The sequence below is a fragment of the Adiantum capillus-veneris genome, chromosome 19, assembly GCF_014529385.1.
Source record: "Adiantum capillus-veneris isolate H3 chromosome 19, ASM1452938v2, whole genome shotgun sequence".
Lineage (NCBI taxonomy): Eukaryota > Viridiplantae > Streptophyta > Polypodiopsida > Polypodiales > Pteridaceae > Adiantum > Adiantum capillus-veneris.
Genome location: NC_140949.1, coordinates 45,573,634 through 45,588,750, shown reverse-complemented (window position 1 = coordinate 45,588,750; position 15,117 = coordinate 45,573,634). Strand labels below are relative to the sequence as shown.

Sequence of the window (15,117 nt, the reverse complement as noted above, 5' to 3'; positions counted from 1 at the left end):
TAAAGTCTAATTCTTTTCATCTTATTTGATTTGATATCTAACATCTGACTCTGATGTTCAAAACTTGGAATAGCTGTCAAGTGATCAAATCATTCCAAGCATGAGGCTGTCCATCAAATGATCACAAGGTCTGTTTTAAGATTATTTTTTTCTAGCTTATGTTTGGTTTTGATGGCTATTTGCAAACTTGAATGCTTAATCTTGATCCTAGATTTTATAGTAGAAGTTATGGTCGGTATTAAGTTTTGAGTAGTCTTCTTGTCTATTGTCTTCTTACTTCATTTTGCAATCGATAAAATTAGGTTGTCTTCAATGCTCATTTTTCAGAGTTGTAGCTTTTCCCTTTTGATTTTACATTTCCTATCCAATCACTTTGAATGTCTTCTAGCTACCTTGTTTTTATAGTTTTGTTTTACCTAGCTAGCACCCATAGTGTTGATGGATAAGGTCTCCTCCTAGGCAGTCTCGTTTTTACAGTTGAGAGCTACCAACAACTCCAAGTGCTTTAAAAGAGGGCCTTGGCCTCCTTGCAACAATTACATTTTGCATGTTCTCGATCGATCTTTTTCTCTCTCTCATTAGAAGGGAGCAAAAGGACTCGATGCGGATCCCTCTACTAGTACTGATGTATGTACAAAAGTAAAGGGTGTTTTATGGATGACAAACATTGATAGACACTGATTCTGGGTGCCTTTTTTAGATGGCAACAACAAGGGAGGACTGAGGCAGAATGATAAGGCTGCTAGTAAATATGATATATTTCTAAAACAAGAAAAGACCAAGTATTATATGATAAAACTTATTTAAGATAACTTATATGCAAAGAGGTGGAAATGGAGAAGATTTAAAGAAGCTAATTGAATAGCCTAGGAGGAAAAATGTGAATGCCTTTGGAAGTAGTCCACAATTCTCCTGACCTAGAGCCTCAATACGTTGCACTATCAAGGGATTGAACCTTTAACCTTGGGACAAACACATCCTCGATCAGCTAAGCACAAAAAGGTTGGTTGACAAACTCATAAATCAAGGGTGAGGGAGATGTGCGCACATGATTGTTCAAAAGACATATATGCCAAGGATGTCTTTGTACACCACATTTATTTGTGCAGACAAAGGTAGGCCATGCTATTACTTCAATCACCTTGTTTTAGTTTCTCACATAGAATTGTTGTCACTCTAGTGTTGTTCATAAATTGGGGGTGAGGGAGGGCGCACATGGTCGCTCCATAGGCCTATATGTCCAACTAAAACAAGATGCTCTTTCAATCACCTTGTCTTAGTTGGACTATCACATATAATTTCTATTGTATTTTGTGGCTTCTACTTTGTTGTTGTATGCCTAATAACTTGGGTCTCTCTGCATTGCATTGAATCCGTTTGCATTCCTTGTTATTTACCATCGTGATTTAACTTGTGGCAGGACCTAGAGACAAATTTAATGCATGTGGACTATAAAAGAGAGTGTCAAACGAAGTTTGCCATACACAGGTAGTGCTTCCGTCTACATTGTGGTGGCAACTACATCATCAACAACATTAATATGAGTGGCACCGGTTACATCATCGAAAATGGGAGCATCTCTTCTAGTCGGACATCAACAGTCAACAAAGTCCACAACTTTTGAATGGGGAAAATAATTTCATGAAGATAGAAAGACAAATTGCAACTTATGTTTTCATCACTTCAATGTGGGTTATAGATATCACATAGGCAGTGCCTCCATCTACTTTGTGGCCATGGAGTTTACACATCCAATCAGTTCTTACCAGTATGATTCATCTGTGACCTGTACGTGTAAGTATTTTACGTTAAACAGCAAATGAGGCGAGCTGCCCAGACGATCAAGTGCGCCTTGGCGACAACAAAGCTATCAGCTTCCCGGTCTCTTCCTGCAGCTACACGGCAAGAAAGCGTCTCACAGAAGCTCTTCATTATTAGATGCTTCCACCCTTTTGCTGTACGGTCTCCCCGCATCTCTATCGACACCATCAATCCCAAGGTATTCCTGAGCTTTTCATTCTTTGCAATCTTCCAATGCATGAAAGTCTCTGTGCACAGAACGTAATTGATGACATGGAATTCCCTTAATGAAATAGAGCTTCCCCAAGTGATTACCCGTTTTCATGAACGTGGCATACATGCCCTCACTCTCACATTTGCTCTGGCAAGTGAATGTACTGAATTTCACAACCAGCCAATGATTGATTTTGCTGTCCATAGCTTACGATGACGCAATAATATAGTGGTAAGCACCCTTGCCTCCGTCCATTACCACTATAGATAATCAAGTGATGTGCAGCTGTGAAAGCAAGAAGATGTGATCCATTGCGAATGTTATCTCCTTCTATGTTATTAACGTGGTCCCCAAGCTTATTCTCTCCACATCCAAGGAGTTCAATAGGATTGTCAAGAATTATGCATCTCACATTATTAATTCTGTGTGCGGCATTGAAGAGCGCCTCATTTAACTCAGCATACCGAAGAATGTCACCAGATAGGGCTGAATATGGGGATCGTGTGTAGTCTCTCCTCCTCCTCCTCTTTGGCTTAGTATCATTTGCATGTGTTGTGCATGTTTAGACCTCAATTGCAAACTGTGAGTCGCTGAGTGAAACTGGCAAATCACCTGATGACAAGGTGGTAAAACAAAGTAACAGCACCACAAATTATCTGAAAACAGCAAACATTAAATGACAGAGAACACAAAAGCACTAAAATTATCTGCTTCCATTAACAAAGCTCCCCTCATGTAAAAAAAGTGCCGCGTAAGCAGCATCTGTGCGGTCAGCCATCATGTTAGCAGTTTGTATGGCGCGCCGTAAATTGTGTTGTGATTTGCACCACCATTCATGGCCTGCTGCATGCGGGTCCGGGTGTGCTCAATACAATGCCGGTACTCGCGCTCTACACCTTCTCACCGAAACGTGCTAGAGAATGAGCCCTCTGCACATTTTTAAAGGCCCTTGGCCTCAAAAGCAGTTACATGAAAATCAGTAAACTCAAAAGTATCTGGTCCAAAAGTAGGTGCTCAAAAGCTGCCTACATAAATCACGGAAATCCGTACAAGCTGCCACGTCAGCAAGCCAGCGCGCCACTCTTTGGGGCCAACGCGTCTTGGCTCGGAACTCCATCGTGCCGTGTCTTCTCTCTCTCTCTCTATTTCTGTTTGTTATCTAAGTTGTTTGAAGTACTAAACGTGTTGCCAAGTGTGTAGATTCTGTCTTTTCGTCCGATCACTTGCCGTAAGTGATTACTGTGGTATCAGAGCACAGCTTACTTCCTTGCCCTTCGCAAATCGAAGCATGATCCAATCAACATGCACGGAGAGCAAGTCGACCACACTGTTCAAGAAGGGCACCCTCCAAGTCCTTCGACACAAAGGCAACCGGATGAGACACATACGTGGTACGTGGTTCGACGATTGGTTTACTTGGCGGACCAACAAAAGAAGAACCCGACAGATGAGGGAATTGATTTAGAAGCCCTGCACAATTACTTGTGGGCTCTATAAATCCTCTCGCAACCCCAGTCGTCCCTTAACAGGCCTAACGTATGTATCCTCGTGTATCCCAAAATCCACTTGTGGCCTCTCCCCACAAAGTTCTGGTGATGTCTTTCAGTTTTTGGGAGGGATTTTTAAGCAAATGGCTTTAGGAGAACGTTTCCATGCGGCCACAGATCCGCTACCATCTTTACCCACGGGACCCTCACCTTATACTCCCCCTCCACCACCACCCACTGCTCCACTCCCACCTACATATGCAATAGGTGGGCAACATCATCACTATTACTACTATGCTGCACTTCTGACAACAGACGTTGGTTCGAAACCCTTAAAGGATGGAGGACTGAGGTGCTATAGTAAAAATTTTCGCATTCTCAACGTCAAGATTCTCATGATGCTCTCAAATTTTTAAAGTAGTTCCATGTCGTGTTTAGTAATGGAAAAATACCAAAGAATCAAAGTGGCTCAAAGTCGCATCTTTTCTCAAGTATAATGCATTGACTTGGTGGGCCACCCTGTTCAAGAAGCTCGACCGCCCCAAAACTTGGATCAATTTCAAGTTAGCATTCTACCCAAGCTTTTTGGATGACACTTTCGAGGTCGAAATACTGGCTTCCTGGTCTGGCCTAAAAATGTACCCTTTGGACACGCTTCTACGTATCTACCTGTGTCTACTTTCAAAGATATTAGTTTTATAGAGCAGATTGAGACGTACACATTTGTCACGTGACCCATCCAACCCTATGTGTCTGTGGACAAGCTACATCATGATCAGGGTTTAGTCAGTCAAGTTAGTCTAGATTATAAGTGTTCTGGCACTTTTGTGAGTCTGTTCGCAGACCGTGCATGCCCAGTCACTTAGTGTAGATGCATATCCTCTGGTTGCACACAGCATGATCATAAGCATTCCCATCAGAATCCATCAGAATCCTTCAGGGGAATTTTCCAGTGCATTTAGCCTATTTTTTACCTATTTTTGACATTTTTCACTTATTATTTTTAAGTGACTTTTGTTGGAAAGTAGGTAGGGCAAATTGAGTAAGTTGAATCCTTCAGGGGAATTTTCCAGTGCATTTAGCCTATTTTTTATCTATTTTTGACATTTTTCACTTATTATTTTTAAATGAATTTTGTTGGAAAGTAGGTAGGGCAAATTGAGTAAGTTTGTATATAAGCAAACCAGAGTTAGCACTTTCTGGCAGAAGAGGCAGCAGGAGCACCTTGCTCAACAGGCATCTTCTCAGCAAGACCAACCCCCGCGACTACTCTGGCGTTTTCTCCACAGAAGACCTAGCGTTTTTGCATCAGATCAGCCTTGGCGATTTGTGCACAGCAGATCAGCCCCGGCGTCGTCAAGACACAACAGATCAGCCTAGCATTTGCCTGGCAAGACAACCGGCGACAGCAGCAAATTTTCAGCCCTAGCGTTTTTGATTTGCAGATCAGCCCCAGCGTTTTGCAGATTCACCGCGACGGAACCTCAAGAAGCACCAACGTTTTCAGTTTTCAGCCCTTCAACATCGCAGATCAAGTCCCGAACCTCGCAGACCTCACCATCCTGCAACAGTTCCTCGCCGCACGGTCAGTTTTCGCAAGGTTTACAGTTTCAGCCCGGAAAACGCAGATTTCAGCATCTGCGTTTTCAGCGCGTCGTTGTCACATCGTTGTCATCGACATCGTCACCGACATAGAGTCAGAATTCAGCAGGTAGAAGGTTTGCAGATTTCAGCCATTAGAGTTTCCAGATTTCAGCCCGTCTCATCGTCGTTGACATCGTCGGCAAGTCCAAGCATTGTAGAGATTTGTGCAATCATAAGTAGACCGCTCTCGCCATATAGAGTGGGGCCTTCGGAGGAAGGGTTTTACAACGTCTCTGGTGTTGTATTTCTCTTCTCTCTCTATCTCTCAGTCTCATACACTTGCACGCACAGTGTCCATTCACTTGTTATGATCATTGCACTCTCTCATTAAGAACGGAAGGCTCTACCTTCCATAAGAACAAAAAGGAACCTTGAGCACAGTTCGGAGCACTCATCTTGAGCAAAGTTTAAACATTCATTCCGCTGCACCTAACATTGGTATCGGAGCTTTGGTAGCGTTCTGTATCACTCAAGGAAAGAACCACAAGAACCACTGATTTTTTTTTGCTTGTTGAGGTCGCATGAACCCAAGTTCGCTTGGGCGTGTCGATTCCTAATCTTGTTTTGAAGAGTGATAGGAATTCCAAGAAAGAAGGGCTTGTCTAGCCTCCCCTTGTGCCTCTTTTTACTCATTGAGAGCGGACCGTGCACTTAGCGGCGGGCCTATCGATGTGAGGTGGGAAAAAGCAACTTTGGTGTGAGCGCAAGGCTGCCAAGGGGTGCGGGCGCGGAAAAGAGCAGAACTCGGGTGAAGAGAAGATCCTTCTTGAACACAGATTGCAAGCTAAAGAAGAACCTCAAGAACCGAAGAACCTCAAGAACTCAAGAACCCCAAGAACCTAAGTTCCTCGTGAACTTAAGAACCCAAGACCATAAGAACCCACAAGAACCCACGACTTCAGGATGGTCATCGCTCGAAGTGGAATGGATACTTCGCTTGGAGGTGATGAGCATGAGAGAGGCGAAGAAGAATTTTCCCCACCAGGAGGTTTTTCCGACCCTCCCCCTTCTCTATCTACGTCAAGGATTGCACTAACTCCTATGGAGGAGTTGGACCAGATGTTTATGGAAAGGAAGTTAGAACGCGAAGCAAGAAATGCAGAAAGAATGGCAGAATTTGATCGTGAATGCAAAGAAAGAAAGGCAGAAATGTATCGGAGACACGCAGAAAGAAGAGCAGAAAGAAAAGCAGAAATGGAGCGCAAACACCAAGAAAGAATGGCAGCCGCCGTCAAAGACAAGAGCGACCAACACATGAAAGAGTTCTTGCAACTCTTTTCTCAAGTTCAGGCACAGATGTAAGAGATTTGGGAAAAGGAGACTCTCTCAGTCTCTTCTTCTCCAAAGCATGAGACACAGGATGTGCATGATTATGAGAAGCATGATGAATTGAATGACAATGATTTGCATGATGATTTGAATGCTAATGATGAGCATGATGATTTGGTTGACAATGACAAGCATGATGATTTGCATGATCAAGATGTGATTTCTCACAAGCATGATGAGTTGCATGAAGAAGATGTGATTGTTCACAAGAAGGATGATGTGTTAGTTGATACTTTCTCTAGTGAAGCTAACCTCATTGCAGAGACGATCAATCACGAAGACCCGATCTTGGCTCTTGAGTCGAGGTCCAAAGAACCCCCACAGGACGATTCGATCATTCAAGAAGAACCGATCTTGGCTCACGAGCCTAGGTCCAAAGAACCCTTACAGGAAGTATTATGTGTTCACATGATTGATACGCACGCAGTGTTCGAGTGTTTCATTCGTGATCGTTTCCTTTATTTTAGTCAGCGTCTTTATGTGATTTTTTTCCCTAGGCATGACATATTGTATATTGAGCACGTTTCACTCATGGATGAGCACGAATGTATGCGGATTTTTCATGAAAAGCTGAAAAGTATGCATTCAAGGAAGTCACATTCCATGTCTCTTCCTTGGCATGACACATTCGTAGAACGAGCACATGAAAGTATGAGCACCAAGCACGGGCATTTCCGTTGTGAATTGCCAAAGTTGATTGCTTTAGATCAGAAGAGAAAGATTCAATCTCATTGTTTGCGTGTGTGTGGTGAACGGTTTGGCACTCCGTCTCTTTGTTCATCTACATTGCATGCACAGTCTTTTAGGAAGACAAGATTTTTTCCACTCACTTTACATGGAATAGGTATGTTCATGGTTTTGTGTTGGAAGTGGTTTTAGGAATTTTCAGCCATGGAGATTCTTGAAGAAGAAAGAAGCATGACACTTGACGAAGTTGAAGCATTGAAGGAGCCACACAAGACTTTGTGTCGCTTTCGGCGCGGCCCAAAGAAGCAAGCTTTGCAGACCTTTATGAAGTTCAAGTACCGCAGGACCCAAACATCAGAGTGGGCCGGCGAAGAGTCCTTTCCAGGATTCCGGATATTGTTGGCGATCTCCCTCGACGCCATAGAGCTCGGTACCAGTACCTCACTTTGAAAAGGAGGCGATGTCACGTGACATATCCAACCCTATGTGTCCGTGGACAAGCTACAGCATGATCAGGGTTGTGTCGGTCCAGTCAGTCTAGATTATAAGTGTTCTGACACTTTTGTGAGTCTATTCGCAGACCGTGCATGCCCAGTCACGTAGTGTAGATGCATATCCTCTGGTTGCACACAGCATGATCATAAGCATTCCCATCAGAATCCATCAGAATCCTTCAGGGGAATTTTCCAGTGCATTTAGCCTATTTTACCTATTTTTGACATTTTTCAATTATTATTTTTAAGTGACTTTTGTTGAAAAGTAGGTAGGGCAAATTGAGTAAGTTTGTATATAAGAAAACCAAAGTTAACACTTTCTGGCAGAAGAGGCAACAGGAGCACCTTGCTCAACAGACAACTTCTCAGCAAGACCAACCTCCGCGACTACTCTGGCGTTTTCTCCACAGAAGACCTAGCGTTTTTGCATCAGATCAGCCTTGGCGATTTGTGCACAGCAGATCAGCCCCGGCGTCGTCAAGACACAGCAGATCAGCCTAGCGTTTTGCCTGGCAAGACAACCGGCGACAGCAGCAGATTCTCAGCCCTAGCGTTTTTGATTTGCAGATCAGCCCCAGTGTTTTGCAGATTCACCGCGACAGAACCTCAAGAAGCACCAGCGTTTTCAGTTTTCAGCCCTTAGACATCGTAGATCAAGTCCCGAACCTCGCAGATCTCACCATCCCGCAGCAGTTCCTCGCCGCACGGTCAGTTTTGCAAGGTTAACAGTTTCAGCCCGGAAAACGCAGATTTCAGCATTTGCATTTTCAGCGCGTCGTCGTCACATCATTGTCATCGACATCGTCACCGACATAGAGTCAGAATTCAACAGGTAGAAGATTTGCAGATTTCAGCCATTAGAGTTTCCAGATTTCAGCCCGTCTCGTTGTCGTCCTCATTGTCGTCGACATCGTCGGCAAGTCCAAGCATTGTAGAGATTTGTGCAATCATAAGTAGACCGCTCTCGCCATAGAGAGTGGGGCCTTCGGAGGAGGGTTTTACGTCTCTGGTGTCGTATTTCTCTTCTCTCTCTATCTCTCAGTCTCATACACTTGCACGCACAGTGTCCATTCACTTGTTATGATCATTGCACTCTCTCATTAAGAACGGAAGGCTCTACCTTCCATAAGAACAAAAAGGAACCTTGAGCACAGTTCGGAGCTCTCATCTCGAGCAAAGTTCAAACATTCATTCCGCCGCACCTAACAACATTGGGATTACCTTTTCCACGGCGAGATTTTTGTATCGGCCAAGTATATGTTGGAGTCAGTTATCACGTCATGAGAAAGGAATTAGTTTTTGAAACAACACCGCTCTCACGGAACCCCATTTCTCGCAACAACACTACTTTGGGCCAAAGGCAACAAACTTCAAGGACTTCACAAACCCCTAACCGGCATTTTCAACTCACCCCTTAGCAGATGGCTGAGTATTGGGCTCACGAAGGATGCTATAAGTGTGAACGCACAGGACACACTTTTCGAGATTGTAACCAAAACGCTTACCCCACCCCACCCAATAATATCCTTGTTAAGCGTCCGAATAGCCAGGACAACAACAATGATAACAAGAAGCCTTGCCCTACTGTGGGATTGATTCCCAATGTCATAGGAGAGCTAGGACATGATACCACAGGAGAACCTTGCAGAGCTTGGGGACGAGTTCGTGAGAAAGATGCGCTTATCATGAGTGCAAAGTCCACGAACTCTGCGCGCCGTCATAAGCTTGCCTCTGCTTGAGGCGTGTAGAACGTCGAGGGTGTCCAGGTTTTGGCGAGTCTGCTAACTTCGTGACTCCAGAGGAAGAAACTGTAGAGTAGAGCCAACCAGGTACTAACTTCTCCTTGCGAGGTGGACCGCCTCCACCGGAGGAGAACTATCATCCACATCAGAATCGGAATCTGATATGGCATGATCGGTTGAAGTAACTAGTTGCGGTGTTGAGGGTACAAGGATAGGTGTAGGGTTGGGATCAGGTGAGGGAGGTGGAGGAGGAGGTAGGGAAGGTATAGGCTTGGATGCTGCCCCCTCTGTAGGTGTGCTGAAAAACTGCATGAAAGTCACATCACGGCTAACTGTGGTGGTCTTGGCGTCAGGATCATAAAGCCGGTATCCGTCAGACTCTCATGAACAGCCCAGGAAGATGAGCTTCTTCGACTTGAAATCTAACTTCTGGCGCTTCTTCTTTGGCACATGGACAAAGGCCGGACACCCAAAAACTTGAAAGTGTGAGACCGAGGGCTTTCGCCCGTAGAAGCCTGTTAGGGAGTCATGTCCTACAAAGCATGGGTAGGAGAACGGTTCTGGATGTAAACCGCCGTTTTACACGCCTCCGTCCAGTAAATTTGAGGTAAAGAAGCATGTGTGAGCAGCGCACGAGCCATCTCCATGATAGTCCGATTCTTCCGCTCAACACCTCTGTTTTGGGAAGGAGTGTAAGGAGTAGTCAGCTAACGCTGGATGCCCTGTGACTTGCACCATTGTGCAAAGTCCTTTGAAGTGAATTCACCCCCTTTGTCGGAGCGAAAACTTTTGACGTGCAAATCCTTCTCCTTTTCGATCATCATCTTCCAATTCCGAATGAAATTGAAAGCCTTCAACTTGCGCTTTAAGAACGAAGCCCAAGTGTACCTGCTACAATCATTCACAAGCACAAGCATATACTGTGAGCCAGAAAATGAAGAAGTGCTCATCGGGCCACATAGATCAACGTGAATTAGTGCGAGTGGTCCCGAAGCTCTGTTGGATGCTTGCTTCGGAAAGGCAACCCTATGTTGCTTGCCCAATTGACAAGCCTCGCACACACCTAGTGAAGAGCGTATTGCGGGTAAACCCTCCACAACAGAGGTCCTAGCAGCCTGCTGGAGTTGCTGATAGCATAAGTGTCCAAATCGTGCATGCCATAGAGAAGAAGACTCCGAGGTCCAAGACAGAAGAGCAGTGAGGCGGTATAGAGATCCATTGCGTTCACCGCGTGCAAGAACAATACCTGTCGTAGAATCATAAATGGTCACCGTGCCACTCCCAAAGTGTATGTCAGCTCCCTGAGAGTCCAAACTCGACACAGAGAGGAGGCTGAAGGCCATGTCTGGAACGTAGAGTGCCTCCACTGAACTGAACTTTGGGTTTGAGGTAGAACGGAAGAGGGTAATCTGGCCTGTGCCAGACATTGCAATCTCGTGGTTGTCACCCATAGTGGCGGTTTGCCCATGAGTCTCCCTGAGAGAGCTAAACCAAGACTGTTAGGGAGTCATGTGAGTGGTAGCTCCACTGTCAACAACCCAAGTACCTGATTGCGATGTAGCAAGAGCGTGGTCTGCCGTCGCGACAAGAGCGGTCCCCGCCGTCTCATGTGAGGCTACAACTGTAGTCGAGGCTACCCGTTTCTCCTTCTTGGTGTCACCTGACACATCCAACCTTATGTGTCCGTGGACAAGCTAGAGCACGACAAGGGTCCAGTGTGAGAGGTGTGTTTAGCCTATTTTCCCTTATTTTTGGTATTTTTCACTTACTAATTTAAGTGACTTTCCAACAAAAGTAGGTAGGGCAATTTTGCTAAGAAAATATATAAGCAAACCCAAGTTAGCACTAAATGGCAGAAGAGGCAGTAGGAGCACATGCTCAACAGGCACCTTCTCAGCAAAACCCCAGCAGTACCCCCTAGCGTTTTTGGTCTTCATCATCGTCCACCATTAGCCTAGCGTTTTGGTTTCCATCAGCATCCCCACCTAGTATTGGCGATTTCAACTTTGATCATCGCTGACACTCTCAGTTTTCAGCCTTGCTTGATCGCCACGGACAATCAGCCCTAGCGTTTTGTTCTCCACCAACATCTAGCCCTGGCGTTTTTGCATACCCTCAGCACCCCCACAGCCCTGGCGTTTTCAGCCATCCCATGATCGCCAGCAGACCCAGAAACACCAGGGTTTTCCACTAACGCTAGAAAGGCAGATCAGCGTTTTTCATTTTCAGCCATTGTTGCTGCAGATGTTCAGCGTTTTCAGCATTCCACAACAAAAGCAGATTCAGCCCTAGTTGGTTGCAGAAGACCCCCATTTTCAGCCCTCGAAAACGCAGCCAAAACAGTCATTTTCAGCCACCGAAACAGCCCCGAAATTCAGCAGTTAGAAGACCACAGATATCAGCCCTAAAGTTGTCATCGTCATAACCGTCGTCGTCACCGGCATAGTCCCAGATTGCATCAGTCCTTTGCATTGTCATTGTACCACTTTGTGCAAGCATAAGTAGACCACTCTCGCCGACGAGAGTGGGGCCTTCGGAGGAGGGTTTTACAACGTCTCTGGTGTCGTATCTCTCTTCTCTCTCTATCTCTTAGTCTCATACACTTGCACGCACATTGTCCATTCACTTTGTTCGTGATCATAGGCCTTTCCATTAAGAATAGAAGGCTCTCCCTTCCATAAGAACTAAAAGGAACCTTGAGCACAGTTCGGAGCACTCATCTTGAGCAAAGCACAAACATTCATTCCGCTGCACCTAATAGTTGGCCTCTTCTCGCTTCTTCTTTCTGTATTTTGATTCTTTGTGCCCTTTCTTGTGGTGGTGGTTCCGATCTCCTTCTTCTTCTTCTTCTTCGTACCTTTGCCTTTCTTGCTACCTCCTTGAGCGATCAAAGTTCCTTCTGCATCAACAACACCTCCCGCTCTGAATGCGGAGTGCCCCTCGATCTGTCCGAGGGAAGGGAGAATCTCATCCCAAGTGGGAAAAGAGGATGTGAGAAAACTCTGAAAGTAGGATCAAAGAGCGGGGGAAGCTTGAATAGTAAGAGGCCAGCCATGCGTGCCGAGGTGATGTTGCCTCCGGCAGAGACAAGGTCGTCCCAGAGCTCCTGCATACGGTGGGTCAATGCATCGAGTGAGTTGAAATCCTTGAACTGGACGTTGTACAACTTTCGTTCAAGTGTGATCTGTCTGGCAAACGAGGTCTCCTCAAACTGGTCAAGAATCCGTCTCCACAAAGGATGTGCATGCTCTCTTTGGAAACTTCCTTCGTGATGCGATCCGAGAGGTTCATCATAACAAAGGTGAAGAATCGTTTGTCCCGATCCACCCACTTGTCGATTTGATCCCGAGTAGCGGTGCGAAGGGTAGGCTTCGTAGTGGAATTGGTGAAATCATTCAACCATTCCCAGAGTCGATGGTAGGCAATGATTGTTCGGACTCGTGTCCTCCACTCGGCATAGTTCTGTAAATCCAACTTCTTCTCCTCAGCAAACTGAGTGAGGGCATATTTGTTGGATGTTGCATTGGCAGATGATGACGTAGTTGCAGAAGTGGAAGTTGCCGTAGTCGTAGAAGACGTAGTGGCCCCTATTTGGGATTGTTGTTGTTGTCCCTTCTGCTTCGGAGTCGACATGTCGCGTGCTTAGAGAATAGTCCCAAGGATCAAGGGATAAGATCTCACGTCGCCAAAGAAGATACCGTCTCCAATGCTGTAGTAGTCCAAGATAACTGCTCAGACAACCACCTGATGGTGTCCTGACGAGCAATGGAGTGATCGATCACGCAATAGGCAAAAAATTAGCCTGCTGTCCGCCCAAAAAACGCTGCAAAGGGTGCTGAAAATGCTAGTAACAGAGATTTCAGCGTGCCTGTACGCCATTGATCGGTACGGGAGCGTCGCAGAGGTTCAGAGAAGGGCGTTCTCGCAGTTTGTAGCCGTTAGAGGGCTGAAAACAGAGAAAAAAACAGCAAGTAAAAGATCCCCAAAAATGCCGATCTCATCTAGGTACTTGACCCTGGTGTAGATCTACAAGTGCTTGCTGATGCAAGGGGGTTCAGGCAAGTAGAGGCCGCTACGTGTGGTGCACAAGCCTAGCGTTTTATTGAAAATGCAGCAGGTCCTAAAAAAAGGCAGCAAACGCCAAAAACGTCAACTGATCCAAAAACGCAAATCTGGCCAGAAAATGCAAGGCAGATCTGGGGCTGATTTGGTGCGATTTGTTGCTGAGGAGGGAGCGCCAAAAGTAGGGGATACAGATCAAGGTTAATAGGGCAAAAAACGCCAAGGTTGCAGAAAGCGCTGGGCTGATGCAAAAACACTAGGCATGGTGTCTTCACTTGGTGGCGATTGATACCATGTGAGAGTGAGCAGCGGAGAGGGTGAGAACCACGTGCGCCAAAAACGTTAGAGGGAGAGAGAGAAAACGCTAGATGCACAACTGCTCTCAATAACACAATGAATGACTACAAGACCCCAAGCATTGCTTTTATAGAATGTTGGGTTGAGGTAGGGCAAAAATGTGTAAAAGCCCAAAAATGGCTAAAAATGTGTGTGCACCCAAAAATGACTGGCAGGACACGTGCTGAAGTGTCCGCCTGTGCAACCTACGTGGTGTGCAATGGGTCGCCAGTCCGGGACAATCACTAGCCGTACAAAATGGCGAAGCAACGGTGGTGTAACTCTAACAATTGGTGCCGAGTTTGTTGTTGAGATGGACAGTCAGAGTCTCCGTTATTTTATGGATCAAACCAAAATTTGTGAGAAGGAAATGCGATGGGCAAATTTCTTGGTCCTTTTTCACTTTTAGATCGACTCAGTAGAGGCAAAAACAACAAGGTAGGAGACGCTCTTTCACGATGACCATATGGGTCCGTATGTAACAGGCTTGGACACTCCAAGCGTGAAATCAATAGCAACACACGAACAGAAACTTCAAAATCATTGAACTTTATTAGAGAGAGAGAGTCGACACGGCCCGACGGAGTTCCGTGCCCAGAAGTATTGGCCCCAAAGTCTGGCGCCCCTTTTGGTATTTCTTTATCATTAATCACTGCAAAGTACAACTCCCAAGGGACCCCTGCTCTCAGACTCTGCGTCTAGATGCTAGAGTGAGGCCCCAAGGGTCTATTTATTCTTACAAGGGATGCCCCAAAAGCAATCAAGTCCCAAAAGCATCTGGTCCAAAAACTGCCAAAAAGCAGCCAGCGCAATTAGCGGAAATTCGTACGGTCTACCACGTGGCATAGCCAACGCAACGCGGAATTTCGGTAGGATATGCCACGTCAGCTGTCAATGCAATTCACGCGCACTCCGTATAGCTTTGCCACGTCAGCATGCGATTTCCTTTTCTTGTGTCAATCCATAAGTTGGAACAACTTATAAAATCATTCATCTGCTTGTCCGAGTGGTCATGCCACGTCATCACTTTGTGACATACCCCCCTCTTGAAAGAATTGTAATCGTCCTTGATTACCCCTACAAAAACAAACATAAGCAATAAACCAGTTCAATAGACACTGACTACCGACGCACTAGACAACACCAATCCAGCACTTGCACAAAGACGTCAGTCACTGAACATTCACGTGACATTCAAATCAAATCACATAGAATCCATGGAGATCTAGGACCATGATTCCTGGCAACGTATCGAGCATTCGCATCTAGATCCACATAGGACCTCATTGATGTCGGATTATATAACCGGCCTGTACGTAGTA

General features: G+C 45.6%; 1 protein-coding gene across 5 annotated transcripts in view; it reads left to right on the top strand.

The window, feature by feature from the left end:
* The first annotated feature begins 1,708 nt into the window (after positions 1 to 1,708).
* Positions 1,709 to 15,117, top strand: part of LOC147433933 (alanine aminotransferase 2-like) — a 208,781-nt gene continuing 195,372 nt past the window's right edge. For 2 of the 5 annotated variants that reach the window (XM_086490560.1, XM_086490557.1), the window contains exon 1: positions 1,713 to 1,999. In XM_086490560.1, the coding sequence (XP_086346686.1) occupies positions 1,820 to 1,999 (180 nt within the window). In that variant the 5' untranslated portion in view covers positions 1,713 to 1,819. Of the gene's footprint in view, positions 2,000 to 15,117 lie in introns of all 5 variants that reach the window. The other 3 variants (XM_086490561.1, XM_086490559.1, XM_086490558.1) reach the window with 3 other exon arrangements.